Raw genomic sequence first — 18,542 nt, 5'->3', positions numbered from 1 at the left:
GGAAATTCACTGTCTTAAAAAGTTACCTATCTTCTGAGGCCAGCAGATGTTATGGTGGTGAAGACACTGGATTCCTACCTGGTTGACTATGGTTTGAGACCTGGACTCAGCTGCTTGAAAAACCCTCTAGGCACATGTGCATGAATGCCCAAAATCCTGGGAAGAGAATAAAGAAAAAGGGATTGTGGCATGGCCACCCTCCCTGAGGAGACCATTTCACTTTCTCTCTCTAGTGAGTGCATGTGCCCTATGGCAAAAACTTAAAAACCAAAACCAAACAAAAAGTGACCTATGTTCCAAACAAAGTATCTGTTGTCATAAATAAAAGTCATGACTTGGCTCAATGAAATGAATATTTCACCTACAGATAATATAAAATCATGAATGCGAAATCAAAAAGTGACCATCTTTGATTTGACTTATTTTATAAACATATAAGGGATAAAATAGGATAACCACTTTGAGGTGGGAGATACCATATGTATCATTCACTAAATAGGGGGCTCTGCATGGTATAATTAGGACTGAGACCTCTTGGGTCTTTCTTGTGTTCTACCATGAATGAGTGTGGTGAAAAGCCTTTGAGAGGGGCCCTACCTTCTGTTCTGAACATTATTAAGTATGAGTGTAAATAAATACACATGCATGAATCCAATTACGTACATATAAGGCTTCAAGGGCACAAACAAAATTACTTACTTGTTAAGTTTTCTTTTTTATAATCTGAGGGGGAAAGGATAAAAATTTTTTATAAGTGAGCATCCAGATATCTCATATAGTCTGTGAGAGAGTGCTAAGAAATGCAAGTTCTCTTTCAGCCTTTTAATATAAAACTGGAAAACATTCTTCGCATTTGAATGGGAAAAAATTGCATCTTTGAGATTAAACCAGTTTTAGGGTAACAACACAATTCCTCACAAACGAAGCTCATTAAAGCAACATGCAGCAATTTAGTTTTGTTTCGTCAGCTCAGCATTTTCAAACATGTGGCTTACTTTTGCATGCTTAAAAATTGGCTTCATTAGCTCAGAAAGACTTTATTTCTTTATTTCACTCCTCTGACAAAATATGCGATGTTTCTTAGCCATTCCAGCAAATATTACAAGCTCTCATAAGATCCCCTGTGAAATAAGGTGACATCTCAAGCAGCAATTAAAAGTGCCCTTTATTTTAGAACAAATGAAATTAATCCTCATGCTAACCTGTGCAATTTGGATAGCATTAGGATTCTGCTATTAGGTATCTAAAAGAGGCATAAGTTATATATAAAAAAAGATATATAGAGAGAAATGCCTAGAAATATTAGGAGGGTTAAAGTCACACTTTAGTTTCTTCAAAATATGAAATTTTTGTTAACCTCCAACATCTTGGCAGAACTCTTTGTTACCTAAATATGGCAGTCTGGTACAGGCCATGGGGTCCCAATGCATGCTGGGAAGCTTGCTGCATTCTGGCAGGGGGAACAGATGCATCCCAGATCTGTAGAATCCTCTGTGTGTCTTTTCTTCCATTGCCAGCCATTCTTTTGCACAGAAGAGTTCCTTTACTGCTAAGCAGTACTCTCTAAAATATTAAATGGAGAACAAAACTTGATGAATCATGGCATATTAAAGCCAAATTTATGGCAGAACCCTACGTTCTGTATTTTTTAAACCATCATCATGGTGTGTCGTTCTTACAAAGGCATTTTGAAAGAATCCTTTTACTATAAATAACATGGCATTTCATGAAATACAGTATGCTATCCTGGAAAATGAAATGTTACCTTGCATTGTTTCTTTAAACATAATTAATGTTACTGGGAAAAGGAACTCTCACATTTAAAAGGTATTAGATTAGGAATCCTTGATAGATCTTCTCTCAACTTTGTATTAAAATCAACACAGAGATACAGAATGAAGGTATATGGAATTTTTAAAACACACATATACTAAAAGTCATAGATCATTATCAATGTCCAGCCTGAGAGATTTTTCTATAATCTTGGGTAAGGATGAGAAACAGCCTGTGCCTCTGTACATGCAGTGCTTCAAAAAAGAACAGCATCATCTCCTTGGCAATTTACAGGAGGGCACATGCGTCCTTATCTAGTCCTTCCTCTGGAGAAGCAGAGTCTTGACCAATTTCGTGTCTGCTTCCACCAGAGAAAGGCAGAGTAATGCCTATTGACTAGTAAGCATTAATGCTCATCTCTATGCGGTGTCATGAGTCAAGGGACTACGGAGAGGCTAGTTAGACAAGTAGGAATTTTGTGGACTAATATTGGGTCTTTGGGAAAGTCATGACACATTTTTGCATACAAAAACATAGAAAAATGCATCGTGACTTTCCCAATGACCTAATATTTGTTCAAACCTGTTAGAGAATACGAAAGACTGCATAAGAGAATTAGTTCATTCCAAAATAAGATATTGGGGATTGATAATGAAATGAAATGAAAGATAATGAAATTAAGATAATTAAAGAAATTGAAGATAATAACAGATCTCTTTCATTCACTATCTTAGATTTAGAGAGGAGACATTTGTGGGTATGAACACACACACACACACACACACACACACATATATAAATACATATATCTACCACAATAGTATCTTTGTTTACTTAAATTTTTCTAGAGGATGTGTGTGTTCATTAGAGACAGAGAAAGAGAGAGTGAAATTAAGTGAGAACGCACCCCTCATGGGGCACGGTCATGCTGCAATCCCTTCTCCATTTCTCCTTTTGAGATTTTGGGCATGCACACAACAGGCATGCTTTTTTTCAAGCCACCAGGTCTGGGACTCAAACTGTGCTGTTGGCCATGTGGCATCCAGCTCCCTTAATCACCATGCTACCAGCTGGCCCAACAAGGGTATTTTTTTAAATACTTGTGCCCATACTCCTGCATTCCTAGCTCACCAATATGAGCAAATGGAGCATGTTCAGAGTGATAGGGCTGTGCACATGAAGGTGATGGGATACATTGGAGGTTGTGGGTACAATGGGTTTTTGAACTTTCGGTATGTTTGCAGAGGAAGGGTTTAATGGGCTTTCCAGACTTCTGAGAAGCTGAAGAACCTAAAGAGTTTTACCTAGTTTGGCTTTTCTTATGCCTGGGTTCCATCCTTGGGTTGTGCAAGCACATCTTTTTGTAGTCAACATGGTTAAACTGTGCAAAAATCAACATAGGACATAGGAAAAGAATTCTGTAGTCTACTTTATGTGGGGGAAGCAAGTACCTGGGAGATTATTTTGTAGTTGAAAGTGAAAGAACACATTAGAGAATTCTTTTAGCTTATTTTGCTTTAATTTTCATACTTAAAGCATGCCTTCCATAGCAGAGTTTTTCAAAAGAAAAAAAAAAAATCGGAAGGAAATAAAAAGACTGAAAAGTTGGTTACTACGAACAGCATAGTAACTGGAAGAAATAAAGACCCAAAGAGGTGAAACCAACATTATAAGACTATTCAATAAGAGTTATAGGAAACCATTGTTTTAGACTATGTTCCTACTCTGGGCCGCAAGAGACAATTTTTAAATGATTTGTGTTAAAATATCGTATCATTAAAAACTGAAACTTGGAGGAAGCTCACAGATCTCAAAATAGAACAGTATTTTTTTTTCTGAAAACAGAATATTCCAGCCTACCTTAACCAGTGCTCTAAGGAAATAAAATGTATGCATATCCTATAGCTTGTGTAAATGTGCTTCTGAAACAGCTCAAAATATATAGTAAGTAAATCTTTCATGATCATAATCTTGTAATTTTACTAGAAATGAATGAATAATCTAGTTGAAAAATGAGTAAAGGCTATAAATAGAAAACATATTTTTAAAAAACTTAAAAGTTAATGGGCACACTTCAGATTCTCATCTTGTAATTTATGTAGATTTTGTAATCAGCAAATCACAACTATCACAAAAAAGAAACATATTTAGGAACCAGCAGTTAGCGTAATGGCTATGTCGCTGGACTCCCACATAATCGACTGTGGTTCGCATCCCGGACCCGGTGGCTTAAAACTCACACTGGGCACGTGTGCGTGCGTGCCCAAGATCCCGAGAGGAGAATGGAGGAGAAGGGATTGCAGTGTGACCATCCTCCCTGGGGGGTGATTTCTTGCTTTCTGTCTCTATGTCTCTCTCTGTCTGGCGAGCGCACATGCCCTATAGCGAAAAACCTCTCAAAAAAAAAAAAAAAAAAACCAGAAAAAAAGAAAGAAACATATTTGTAATTTATTATTCCTCACAATCATCTGTCCATAGTGTTAAGCTGATTTGCCTGAGTATCACTGTATTTGTGTGATAACTGTTCAGTGGTCACCACAAATTACATTAATTTGAAGTACAGGCTGATAGAATCTCTTATCAACTTCGTTTGCTGATTCCATGTTCTATTTAGTATTCTTGTGCTACTTTCTATTCAAGTATTTTCATTATTTTCTCTTTTTTTTGAGAGAGATTTTTGTTGTAGGCCGCATGCGCTTGCCAGAGAGACAGAGAGAGACAGAGACAGAAAGTGAGAAATCACTCCCCAGACGGGGATGGTCATGCACAATCCCTTCTCCTTCTTTCTCCTCTCAGGATTTTGGGCATACAAACACAGGCGCTTGGTGTGAATTTTAAGCTGCCAGGTCTGGGACTCAAACCACGGTTGAGTACATGGGAGTCCAACGACATAACCATTATGCCATTTGCTGGTCCCTCAAAGGATTTTCACTATTGAACAGTACCTCAAACACACAAGTTTGGAGAATCCTATAAAGAAGCCCAAGAAACAGAAACCTCAGTTAAAGAAACGGTAGTCAGCAGAGACACTAAATGGAGACTCAAACAACTGCAAGGACAGCTGAAATGGAGTCAGTGTTTCCTAACTTCCAGCAAGACAGGTTTTTACCTCCTCTCACCCACTCTTTTTCCCATTTACTTTTTGGTAATAGCATAAATATTTCCTCCTCCTTTTTCTGCTTTTTATCCCAGCAACACTAAAATCCCTAGAGACTTAGATATCACGCCTGATCACAATACAACCTTCTTAGGTGAAGAAGCAAATTATATTACTCTGCGTCTCAGACTTTACAGTAACTTGGAGAAAGGTCTATCTCAATGGCCTTGGCTTTATGGTATTCTCTTTATGTTAGAGTTCCCTAAAATTATTTCAATGTTAATATTGGTCCTGGTTTTATAAAGTAAGGTTGAAATGTACTGTGTTGGTAGTTTTATGTATTTTCTTCAAAGGAAAATGAAGGAAAAATTACATCTGTCTGGTTCTAACATATCCCATGGGTACAATTCATTCTGACAAGTCTATTTTGCAGATGAGGAAACTTAAGTTTAGCCAAGGTCACGTACATCTGAAAAGCATTAAACACGGTAGTTAAAATGTGTTCTATTTGACTCCAAAGTCAGATTGATTTCTGCCTTTTCTACCTAAGTAGAAAATAAAGGCAAAGGAGGAACATGGATTTATGAATTTCCATGTTTAAATAGTATGAAGACTACATAAAATATTTATTTATAACTTACTTCTTCCACCCAAATGAGGCACAAGTGTCAATATTTAGACTATCGGGTGGAATATAGTTACTTTGAAATAACATTTTGAGGGCCACCAGGTGACATGGAGGTTAAGGTCCCACATGACCAGCTGTGTGGTTTCAGTACTGAGCCTGGTAGCTTGAAAATCACTCCAAGTGCCCAAAATCCTGAGAGGAGACTGGAGGAGAAGGGATCGCAGTGCAGTCATTCCCCTGGGGATTTTTTTACTTTCCCCGCCTCTCTCTCTGGTGAGTGCACATACCCTATGGCAAAAAGTAAATTAAAAACATTTGTTTTGAAATGCTCATCCATAATCTCATATTTATTGACAAAAAAAAAAAGCCAAAACACTTGAAGTGTACTCTATTTTCTCTATCTTGGCTTCCTAGTGAGGTCCCTGTTAGTTTAGCATGTCTCTTTTTGTTTGATAAAAAGAAAAGACATAGTACATGACTAATAGAATAATACGAGAATAACAAGAGTGAGAATATTATACTTGTATGACATTTTCCAGAAGCTCAAAGCCCTTATATTATAAAGTATCCTCAGTGATTTACATGCTAGGAATTTTGTCTCATTCCTTACCTCCTGTTTTGGATGAAAGCCAGCTGTGCCTTTAGTATGATATATGACAATTTCCTCTTTTGAAACTCTGTTTACAGACAGAAAGATGGAATTTTCCCATTTACTTATTTCTGGAATTTTACCTGCAAATAGGGGTAGGAGTAGGTACTACTCCAGGGCTGCACTCTTGGAAGATGTGGTTACACAGCAAAGCCTCAGCAGCCGGCCGGCAGAGTGGGCTCACTGTTTTCAGTTCATTCCAGGCAGTGTGGACCAGTAACTCTTGGGCCTCCTCTGGGTCCGCGTAGGAGGTGTTGAAAAAAACAAGAGCATCTTTTGCCAGGACTGCATCACACACCTCCCCTCTGTACTGGGTGCAGTAGCCTTTGTTATCTTTCTGCGGTTTACTGAAAGAAGCAATGGACAAGGTTCCCAATCACATGCTAATTCTTGGCATTCAGTCTGCTTTTTTCTTTCCAGTTTTCACATCTGCATCACAGAAATAGGGGGAAATTGTACTAACAAATTGCTGGGAATGCTCCATCTGAACATTGTCTTCATTTCCAGCTGCAATTATATCATCTATAGCCACTCCAGAGCTATTATGAAGACCAAATGCGATAATAGACGTAGAAAGCTTTAGAAACTATCAAGGACTAAATATTTATATATATATATATATATATTTAATTTTCATTATAAATAGATTTGACTACTCTGAGTTAAGCTACCTCACAGGCTTCTTGCAAATAAAATGATATAAACAAAGACATGCCTCTGGAGAACATATTCATCATGATGGTTAACACATGACTGAGCATGATAATAATTGCTCTAATCCCAAATGCTTTCACCTGTATTTATTTTTTTATTTATTTGCCAGAGGACACATGCACTGACCATAGAGAGAGACAGAGGAGAAGAGGAGAAAAGGGAGAAAGCATCCCACATGGGGAAAGGTTATGCTCAATCCCTTCTTCTCCACTTCTCCCTCCTTTTAGGATTTTGGAAGGTACACACATACACCTGCTAAGTCCAGAACTTGAAACATGCAGTCAGCCATGTGGGATACAGCTGCCGTAACCACCACACCAACGGCTGGTCCTGCTTGCAACTTTAGGAATATAGTTTATTTATGTGTTATGATAGTGAAGTACATGAATTTTGTAGAACACAGGTATCTTTGCACCACCTTTCATACTCAGATTCTCTCAGTTAAAGAAAAGCAAGGCATGTACAGAGAGGAAGGTGTGACTCTCAGAGCAGCTAAGTAGTCTCTTCAGCTTTACTGTTTTCTTACTGCATGTCTTTGGGAGAGTCAACCGACCATGCAGTGCCCTGTGCACTACTCTGTAGAGTATTATGATTCTGAGCTCAGGTAATTGTGTGTTACATGTCAATTCTATAGTGCTAGTATAAAAATAAGATTAAAAGTGGGACCAGCAGTTGGTGTAATGGCTATGTCACTGGACTCCCATATAGTCAACCGCAGTTCTAGTCCCGGACCTGGTGTCTTACACTCATGCCAGGGGTGTGTATATGTGTGCCCAAAATCCCGAGAGGAGAATGGAGGAGAAGGGATTGCAGCATGGCCATCCCCCCTGGGGAATGATTTCTCTCTTTCTGTCTTTCCGTTTTTCTTTGTCTTTCTGGTGAGCGCACGTGCTCTTATAACAAAAACATCTCCCCCCCAAAAAATAAATAAATAGGATAGCTTATCTGCTATAACAACTGAAGGCAAATGGGAAAATGGAAACTGCTGCTGGAGCTCTTTTCACATCCACTTGTCTCTTAATGCAATGCTGAGAATATAGTAATAACTCATATTCATGGGACAAATATTTATTGACACTTATGTGTAAGCACTGTGATGGTCTCAGTATATTCCGATGCCTTTATATTGTTAATAATGACAGAAAATTCTCAAGTTATAGTCTCATTTAGAGTTGTACAAATGTTGGAATTTAGTATTTCATTTTATTTATAGAAGGGATTTAAAGAAAATTACTGGGAAATTTTTAAATTGTTGAGACCTCATTTGAATTTTAAAAACTGATACATTACACACCATCACTGGCTAAGTCACTAAAGCAAATCTATTAGAATAAGATATAATATATTCAGGTAAGACAATGAGCTTCCAACTATACTGAAAAATAATGTTTTACAATCTAGGTTCATCTTTTAATTACTATTAGCCTTTGCTAACTAGCCGATATGATTTTGACTGTATCACTTCATTCATTGGGAGTTTTAAAAATAAAGGCCTTGACTAGGAAAACATAACACTCACGTTAAAAGTCGTACAAGGAAAAGGTGAAAAAAATTACCCAAAGAAATAGTTTATGGCCTATCCTCTTAGAGAGCCCAGTCTGTGATGACACTAAGAAAATTAGGGAGAAGCAAGGATACTGTGCTTTAAAAACTGAATACTCACTACCAACCATAAATAGCTCAAACTGGTTTACTCAGTGGTCTTACATATTAATGCAGTATCTTATTTAAAAAGGAGGATGAAAAAGAACAAGTATGACCCTTTTCATTTAACAGAAAAAAATGCATCATATGAAAGTTAAATTTCCCACAGTCTCTCTGTACTGAGAATTATTCATCCAGTTTCCACGATCATGTGTTAACTATGGATTGATGCTGTTTTTCATTTTCTCATGAGTATTTTTTAAAATAAAATATGTTCATAATTTTCCCTTTAATTACAGAAGCAAAACACATTTTTTAAAAAATTTAAGAACTACAAAAATGAAAAAAAAAAAAGGAAAATGAATGAAAGTAGCCTCAGAGATTATTAATGATCATCCCCTTCTCTGGATTTCTGCTGCTTCTTTTAATAAAAACTCTAATAGATCTTTGGAACAACCTCAGTATAGCTTCAGAGTATTGACTATTTATGTGTTTTTGAGCATCATACATAATGCAAAAGGAAAAAATGAAAAAAAGAAAAGGTTTTGAATAAAAATTAGATCTTGGTTTTAATTTTGTTTATTCTAACAGCTTGAAGATCACTAGCCTGGAAAAAAAACATACAAATACAAAGTTTATGGTTATTATGAATTTTCTACACCCCTGTGATGTTCCTGGGACCATTTCTTGGTTTGGCAGCATATTTATGCTTGCATTAATTTATACAGGAATATAGATATATAACTATTATCTTCTATCTATCATCTGTCTTTAAATCTTTAAATCTTTCATGTATCTACTGTCTACCTGTCTATTGCTTACTCACAGTTCCAGTGTTTTGACCATTCGCTTTTCTTTTTTCCCTTTTCTTCTGCAGAGGCTTATAAATTTTCAAATTCTAAGCAGTGATCAAATTTTTGAATCAATACACAGTGCCAAATTTTGCCCCTCAATTTCTTAAATATATCACTTAAAAATTTTTATGAAGGAGCTCACATTAAGAACTAGGGAACAAAATGAATGCCAAGATTTTCTTTCTTTCTTTCTTTTTTTTTTTAATGCCAAGATCTTCCAATGGTATCTTCTGTTGTCTTTTGTGATAGAACTGGTCCCTCCCCATGTAGCTGAAGTTGTATTACTCTGCATGTAGTTCTTAGGACGCTGATGGAGTCACACTGAAAGCAGCTGGTCCTGTTGCTCAAACAGTGGGACAGAGGTCACAGGAATCTGTTTGCAGACTGTGGGTTATTCTGGAATGACCTGCCAGACTATCTCCTGAAAATGCTAGTTAAAATTGTATGTGAAACATTTGCTTTCCTGTCACCTGACAAACTAAGCCTAGCTGACCCCCCTCCCCCCTTCTATAAAGTACCTTTTTCAGAGGAAACAATGCATATTTGATCTCAAACTCCCACTTGTGTTGTAGTCAAATGGAATAGTGAAAGGATTCTCAGTACATCTTTTTACTCCTATTTCTCTCTACTTAACATGTATAAGTAATTTTTTTGGGGGGGGCGGTTGCTATAAGGTGTGTACACTTTCTCTGATAGAGACAAAAAGAGCAGAGAGAGAAGGAAAGTGAGAAATCACCCCTCACTCCACCAGGGATGGCCACACCATAATCCCTTCTCTATTCTTGCAGGATTTGGGGCACACATGCACATGTGCTTAACATATTTTTCAAGCTTCCAGGTTCAGCACTTGAACTGTGAAGTCAGCCATGTGGGATTCAGCACTCTAACCACTACGCCATCTGTTGTCCCCCTGTAGAATAACACTTAGTGGTGCATTTTAAAATGTTATCTTGGAGTTTCCATGCTAGAGATGGCTGTTCCTTTTGAACACATAATTCTTTGTCCAACATCATACCCAGATGATTCACCAAGGCGTATCGGAGTTATGATACTCTCATTACTCTACCTAAAACTACATACTTTTTGTTTCTCCTTCCCTAGCAGAGGCACAGTTGATAGTGATAACTGTCCTCCGGTATATACAAATCTTCTTCCCTTCTGTAGTAACTGCCTTATCCTCCCCTTGAACTTTTTCAACCAAGGTCACGACCAAGGTTCTCCACCACTTCCAACCTCCAGAGCACACTGGGAAAAGTTTCATTCATGCAGAGTGTCTACATATGATTCATTCTCTAAGATAGGGATCAGCGAAAGAACCCACCAGACAAATTGTCAATAAAAATTCTTAAAGCAATACCTAGATTAAAAATGAACTAAGAATTTTTGATGCTATGTTAAAGCATTAGAATATGGTCACATATGACAAATCATTATCACAGATACTCAACCACTTTCAATTTTCATATAATATATATTATGACTTCCTCTGTTTTTCAGAGTGAAACATATATTCACATGGCATTTCTTAAATCTTTTCTTCTTATAGTTTGCCAGAGGGCACATGTGCTCATGGAAAGAAACAGAGTTAAGAGAGAGGAAAAGTAAGAAAGTCCTCTCCATGAGGAATGGTCATGTCGTAATCCCTTCTCCTCCATTTCTCCTTTCTTTGAGGATTTTGGGCATGCATGCACACATGCCTGATGTTTCTCAAACTGCTGAGTCTGGGATTCAATCCTTGCAGACAGCCATGTGGAATCTAGCTGTCTTAATTACTACATCACAGGCTAGCCCCAAATTACTTCTATTATTGAGAAGATCAATATTTCTATGTTTAAGTTGTAATTATATATACAAAATAAACAGCAGCACAAATAAATAAGTATTTTAGCAAATTTGAAAGAAACATGTATATATTTATGGTGCACAACATGGCGTGTAGCATACATTGTAGAATGGCTACCTTGAGCTAATATATGCATTACCTAGCGTACTGATCTGTGTGTGTGTGTGTGTGTGTGTGAAAACACTTAAAATCTACTCACACAGTAATTTTCAAGAATATACTGTACTCTCATGGTCACCATACTATACAATAGATTTCCCACTATCTAGCTGAAATTTTGTATTGCACTGCCTTCTTTAATACATAGCCTGTGAGCAAAGAATAGTGTCTATACATACATAGAGGTTTTTGTCATAGGGCGTATGTGCTTGCCAGACAGACAGAGAGAGACAGAGAGACAAAAAGCGAGAAATCACCCCCCAGGGGGGATGGCCATGCTACAATCCCTTTTCCTCCATTTTCTTCTCAGGATCTTGGGCATGCACGCACACATGCCTGGCCTGAGTTTTAAGTCACCGGGTCCAGGACTTGAACTGCGGTCGACTACATGGGAGTTCAGTGACATAGCATTACGCTAACTGCTTGTCCCAAGATTCAGAATTTGAACTCTGGTATTCAGAGTCGCTTTACTGGAACAGAGTTGTGTTCACCTACTTGTGCATTGTGTGTAGCTGCCTTTGTGCTCCTGCAGCAGAGTAGCACAGTGGCAACAAGGGTTGGATGGCCTAAAAAGCAATCGTATTTATTGGGTTGTTGGAAAAGTCATGATGTATTTTTTTCTGTTTTTCTATGCCAGGTATCATGACTTCTCTGGCAACCCAATAATATATTTGGCCCTTTATAGAAACTGTTTGCCAACCCCTCTCTAAGATGCAGATCAGATGTCCTTTATCTGAAATGCCAAACCCAAACCCAATGTCCTGAACAAGAATGTGATCTCTTCTGGAAAACTTGTGTTTCTTCTGACTAAAATTAATTATCTATTATATAAAATAAAGTGCGGTGTAAAGAAAATCCAATTTTTAAAAAATCTTCAAATTAATATCCATATGTGTTTATATATAAATATATATATATATATATATATACACACACACACACTTTACATATTATATTTTTTGTGTTTGTATACACATCCTTTATTATAAGTATATACATAAAATATAATCAGAATTATACTTTAACTATGTTTTTGTATTCTGTATTTTTTTTTTTTTAAAGAGAGAGACTTTTGCTATAGGGTGTGTGCACTCGCTGGGGAGACAAAGAGAACCAGGGAGACAAAAAGCGAGAACTCACCCCCATGGGGGGTGGCCACGCCACAGTCCCTTTCTCCATTCTCTTCTCAGGATCTTGGGCATACATGCACACATACCTGGCATGAGTTTTAAGTCTCCGGGTCCCAAGACTCAAACTGACTATGTGAGAGTCTAGTGACATAACCACTACACCATCTGCTGGTCCCATATTTTGCATTTTACTTAGCATTTTGAACATTTGCCTGGCCCATTAATTATTAGTAGTAGTAGCAGCAGGGTGTGTGTCCTCCTCAGAGGGAGTTAGAGAGACAGAGAAAAACCACCTCAATGAGGCATAGCCATGCTACCATTCCTTGCCAGGATTGTGGGCATGTCTATACCCTGTGTACCCTGTGTCATCTTCAAGGCTGAGGTTCAAACTGTGCAGTGTCAGGTTGAATCTGATTCTTTCAACCACCAGGCCATGAGGCTAGTGCAATTATTTTTCAAAAACATTGTAACAATTTTCTTTCTACCAGTGGTTTCAAGGTACTTACATAATTACAAGTGAAAAATGGTATAAAATTCTTTATTTAGCATTTATTTTACTAGTAAAAACTTTTAACTTTCTGAATTTACTTGTATGTGGGTCACCTATGCCTGTCCTTTGAGCCCCTAGAATTTATATATCCTTCTATTATTATGTTGTCTTTTAAATAATCTTTATACCTGAGGGCATTCTCTCATAAAATATAAATTCTTTTGGGGTCAGGAATATGTAAAATTTGTTTTGTTTCTCTACATTTCAATATAGTGCCAGGAATAGAAAGAGAGGTTAAAAAAATGCAGAGAAGGGAACCAGCAGTTAGCGTAATGGCTATGTCGTTGGACTCCCATGTAGTCGACTGCGGTTCGCGTCCCGGACCCGGTCGCTTAGAACTCATGCCAGGCGCATGTGTGTGCGTGCCAAAGATCCCAAGAGGAGAATGGAGGAGAAGGGATTGTGGCGTGACCATCTCTTCTGGGGGGTGATTTCTCGCTTTCTGTCTCTATGTCTCTCTCTGTCTGTCTGGCGAGCGCACGTACCCTATAGCAAAAACCTCTCCAAAAAAAAAGAAAAAAAGCAGAGAAAATGGGTATGCAAAACAGCATGTGAATGAAAGAGGGTATCTCTTCCGTGGTGCCCACATTCTCATTTCACTTTCACCATGTTACATTTCATATCCCTTCAGTAGATATTAGATCTCATCATAAAGTCTTTCAGGGTCAGTACTCCCAACTTTTAGAACTGTGATAGCCACATAGTAAGTCAATAACTATTCATCAGGCAAACAAGTGAATCAGCGCTATATAATTGGGACAAGATTGACAGACCGAATTTTGTTATGCAAATAATTACTTTGTTCCATGAAATTCTAATTAAAGACTGGGGTTTTGGATTCTGCTCAGTTACTGAGCCCCCTGGGTAATGCAGTATAGTGCAGTAGTTATGGATCTTAGTTCTTAAGTCTCTTCATCTGAACTCAGATTGAGGATTTGTAGTTTGCTAGCTCTATAATCCAAGCAACTCTCGGTGCATCTGGTTCCTCACATAAAAATAATGAGGATAATATTTTTTGCAGGACCAGCAGGTAGTATGGTGGTTAAGGTATTGGACTTCTCCATGGTCAACCGCAGTTCCATCCTAGACTCAGTGGCTTGAAAATCATGCTGGGTGCATGTATGTGCGTGCCCAAAATCCTGAGAGGAGAAAAGAGGAGAAGGAATTGTGGTATAGTTATCCCACCTGGAGGTGAGGGGCGGGGGGGTGATTTCTCACTTTCTTCTCTCTGCCTCTGTCTCTCTCCCTGGCAAGCACACATGCCCTATCACAAAAAGTCTTAAAAAAAAGTTTTTGCTCCTTAAGTCACTAAAATGTTAAAATGAGAAAAATTGGGTTCATAAATGTACTGTCCTAATTAGCTGCAATTGTATTACTGATTAATCATTCTGAAACTTAATGTGTTCTTTATAATAATAGATAAAAATAGTCACACACTTCATAGACTTTTTATGCAAGTCAATCTTAATAAATAACTGTAAATAAAACACTAAAGATTTTAAGTTTAAAATATTAAAATTTTTAAGTTGTAGAATGTCATACTACAAGGTAATACTTTCTTAGCTACAGGATAAAGCTGTAAGGGAGAGTTTAGGAATCAGTTCTGGGTTCCATTTTCAACTCCACTGTCTACGAGCTATATGTACCACTTAAATTCTCCATTTCAAAAAACTCTTAATATCTTTTATATAAAATGAAAATAATACTGGTACCTATTTCATAGACATGTTTGAGGATAAGTTTAAGTAACATATATAAAACTCTGAATACGGTGCCAAATAAATAGTAAGTATTCAATAGATGTTCTCTGTTTTTATTTTGATCATTATCATCATCATCTTGTAAGAGTATTAAAAGGATTAAAAGTTAGAAAGTTACTGAAACATTACAGATCTCAGAACATAGTAGAAATTCAAAAAATGCATGTCAATTTTAAAAAGAGAAGGAAACATTGGTATAGTAATCATTTCTTACCTCCATTCTGTTAACAGGAGAGGGCGTTCCCACAGGAAGTCAAATTAAAAGGGAAAAGAAAAGAAAGTTAGTACACTTTAATATCTTGGTTTAGAGGAGAGAGTTTTGATAGATACCACTATCTCTAAGTTTCTGGAGTTCTCTGCTTCTGCTAGAAGGCAAGACACTACATTAACAGGCAGATTTGGAGAAGGAGATTAAGAAAATTCTGTCCCCAGAATTAGTCTTTTCAAACTGAGTCAAAGATGGACCTCATCAGACACCTCAGTATCTCAGATAACAATTTCCCTTCATTAGCTACCAAGTGACTTTGTATTAGGAAACCAAGATGTGGAGGTTAAGAGAGAAGACACAGGAGGGAGAGATGGAAGAGAAGTTGGAAAACTGTTATTCCCACAGGCCTGGCTGCCTTCATGGATGTGTGATAAAAGCATTCACACAGGGTCTGCACCTGGAAGCAACCAGTGCTTACTTTGTTTTATTTATGGTAGAGCACATGTGTATGCATGTCAGAGAAAGAGAGAGAGAGAGATAAGCACCTTCCACAGGGTCTGGACCTGCCATAATCCCCTTCCGACACATCTGTAGCTCTTCCAATCTTGGGCACTCATGTGTATAGCCAGCATGTTTCAGGCCCACTATCTGGAGACTTGAACCTCAGTTGGCATGGGGAATCCATCTCCTCTTGAGCAGCACATTATTGCTGTGCCATGAAGATGGTCCCTGTGCTTAGTTTAATGTTCTGATGTCACGGTATTAACATCCTTTGTGTTTGGGGACTAGTAGATAGCATAATGGTTATGTCTCTGGACTCCCATGTAGTTGATCACGGTTCAAATCCTGGACACAGAGGCTTAAAACACATGTGCATGTGCATGCCCAAAGTCCCAAGAAAAGAATGAAGGAGAAGGGATTGTGGCATGGCCATCCCTCCTGGGAGTGATTTCTTGCTTTCTGTCTCTCTGAGGAGTGCATATACCCTATAGCAAAAATCTCTCTAAATAAATAAATAGATAGATAGATAGATAGATAGATAGATAGATAGATAGATACATAGATAGATTCTTTGTATTTGAACAGGGGATTTCACATTTTCATTTTGTAGTGAGCACTTGCAAATGATGTCATTTGGTTGTGCCCACAAAGATAAAAGCTTGGGCTCTAGGAGCCAGCACCTCTTCTCTAGTGAATTGTGTGATTCTCAACAGAAAGAGCCCAACTCATGCGCTCTCCTAAGGCATGAGCACCCTTGGAAAGGTGTAATGTGACCAACATTACTGAATTATTACATCTTCATTTTGCCCAGATAATTTAAAACTTTGTACTCTTTACCAGACATTTTATAATTTACTTTTGTTCTGTCTTTCCAAGTGTCATTGTAAAAATAAATACACATATTTTCTAAAAACAATTTGCTGTATTAGAATTTTCTTTAATATTAAGATGTAATTCCTTTTGAAGGTTTTAGATCCATCCATTCAGGGATCATTCTTTTGGTAATTTTGAGGATTCTAAAATGAATTCCTCTGAGAAATTAACCTTAAATTACTATGAATTTTACTTAATTTTTTATTTGTTTTTTTTGGGGGGGGGGCAATTTTTGCAATAGGGTGTGTGCACTTGCCAGAGAGACAGAGAAACAGAGAGTAAGAAATTGCTCTCCTGGGGGGATGGCCAAGCTGCAGTCCCTTCTCCATTCTCCTCTCGGGATTTTTGGGCGTGCATGCACATGTGCTGGGTGTGAGTTTTAAGCCACCAAGTCCAGGACTTGAATGGTAGTCAACTAAGTAAGAGTCCAGTGACGTAACTATTATGCCATCTGCTGGTCCCCAAGTTTTATTTTTAATGCCTTTTAAATTTGCTGGGGCTAGTGACCACAAGGTTTTTGTAACCTTGAGTGTATGATTTTTTTTTTGAGTCTTTATGGAATTTTTATTTGATAGACATAATGTGGCTTAGAAATCAATCTCTTTACTTCTATAAGGAATGAACAGGTATTAGAGTATTGCAAGAAAGTTATATACAGTAATATATTGTATTAATTTCTTAACATTCCAATAGTGTTTCTTGAAACCTTTTTAAAAATGTATGTTTCTTACTATAAATCATAGATATGATACATCATATAACTATATTAATCATTTTTTTTAAAAGAGAGGTTTTTGCTGTAGAGCATGTGCACTCACCAGAGAGACAGAAAGTGAGAAATCACCCTCCAGGGAGGATGGCCATGCCAGTCTCTTTTCCTCTATTCTCCTCTTGGGATTTTGGGCATGCACTCACATGAGCCTGCCATGAGTTTTAAGTCACTGGGTCCAGAACTCAAACCATGATCAACTACGTGGAAGTCCAGTGACATAACCATTATGCCATCTGCTGGTCTCTAAAACTGCATTAATTAGATATTTCGATAAATAACATGAAAGAGTGATCAAAAGCATTTATTTTTCTTACTTTATTATAACACTAAATATTTACTAATACCTACCTCATTGAACAGAAATGGGCTCTGAGAGTGCACTACTTTGACTAATGCTTACATATGTACATGCACACATACATACAGAGCTTGTAGGCCCTTGTAGAAAAGGTAAGCATTGGTGTGGTGGTTAGGGTACTGAACTCCCATGCGACTGATTATGGTTTAAATTCCAGACCTGGCTGCTTGAAAATCATGTTGTGCATGTATGTGTGTGTGTTTGTGCCCAAATTCCAGGGGGAGAATGGAGGAGAAGGGATAGCAACATGGCCATTCTTCCTGGAGGGTGATTCCTCACTTTCCCTTTCATTGTCTCTCTCTGGTGTGCTCACACACCCTATAGTAGAAACCTTAAATAATAAAGAAAAAAAAAAAGAAAAGCATCTTGGAGGCAAGAACAATAAAAGACTGATTTTTTTTAATGGACTACAGATTATTGTACTAATTTTTTTTTGCAGAAACACAAAACTATAAGTAAATAGTCAAGTTTTGGCAAATTAGTTAAAAACACTGCAAGTGTTCAAATCTAAGTAAAATTGAAAAAATCACTATATATAACAATTTTATTCACAATATGTAATAAAGTAAGTATTAACAGTACAAAGTCAGAAATAGTCACCAGAGTAACTGAAATTAAGTGAAGTAAATTTAGGCATATTGATTTTTGATGAATTGATTTTTAGGTGATTTAGTCTACTATAAATACATGTATTCATCCCATCAAAATGCTGGTATTTTCATCCTAACTGCTCAGAGAATAGATTCACTTATTTATTTCAACCAGTAGTTGAAATATTTATTTATTTCAACCAGTAGTTGGCATCCTCTCAATAACTAAAGTAAATTATTATAGAAAAAATGTAAGTACATATATTCTCTCTCACACACACTCACACACTGGACATTTTTTTCTTGTAACATCCAGGTGGCACAATCTTCCCATTCTTTGTTCTGATAAAGTAAGTCTTCTAATAAGGCAAATAGCTTTGCTTTTCAGCCTTCAAATAAAGATGGGAGGACATCTCGGGAAAAATAGGATAAAAGGAAA

General features: G+C 37.3%; 1 protein-coding gene across 6 annotated transcripts in view; it reads right to left on the bottom strand.

Annotated features, from left to right (window-relative positions):
- Positions 1 to 18,542, bottom strand: part of MUSK (muscle associated receptor tyrosine kinase) — a 118,813-nt gene that overhangs the window by 18,952 nt on the left and 81,319 nt on the right. For 2 of the 6 annotated variants that reach the window (XM_006142720.2, XM_006142721.2), the window contains 4 exons: positions 15,016 to 15,022; positions 6,231 to 6,494; positions 1,388 to 1,563; positions 700 to 723 (listed from right to left, as the gene is read on the bottom strand). In XM_006142720.2, the coding sequence (XP_006142782.1) occupies positions 700 to 723; positions 1,388 to 1,563; positions 6,231 to 6,494; positions 15,016 to 15,022 (471 nt within the window). The remainder of the gene's footprint in view (positions 1 to 699; positions 724 to 1,387; positions 1,564 to 6,230; positions 6,495 to 15,015; positions 15,023 to 18,542) is intronic. The other 4 variants (XM_006142718.2, XM_006142719.2, XM_006142722.2 and 1 more) reach the window with 2 other exon arrangements.

The sequence above is a fragment of the Tupaia chinensis genome, unplaced genomic scaffold, assembly GCF_000334495.1.
Source record: "Tupaia chinensis unplaced genomic scaffold, TupChi_1.0 Scaffold000081_1, whole genome shotgun sequence".
NCBI lineage: Eukaryota > Metazoa > Chordata > Mammalia > Scandentia > Tupaiidae > Tupaia > Tupaia belangeri.
This window is presented reverse-complemented; position numbering and strand designations above follow the sequence as displayed.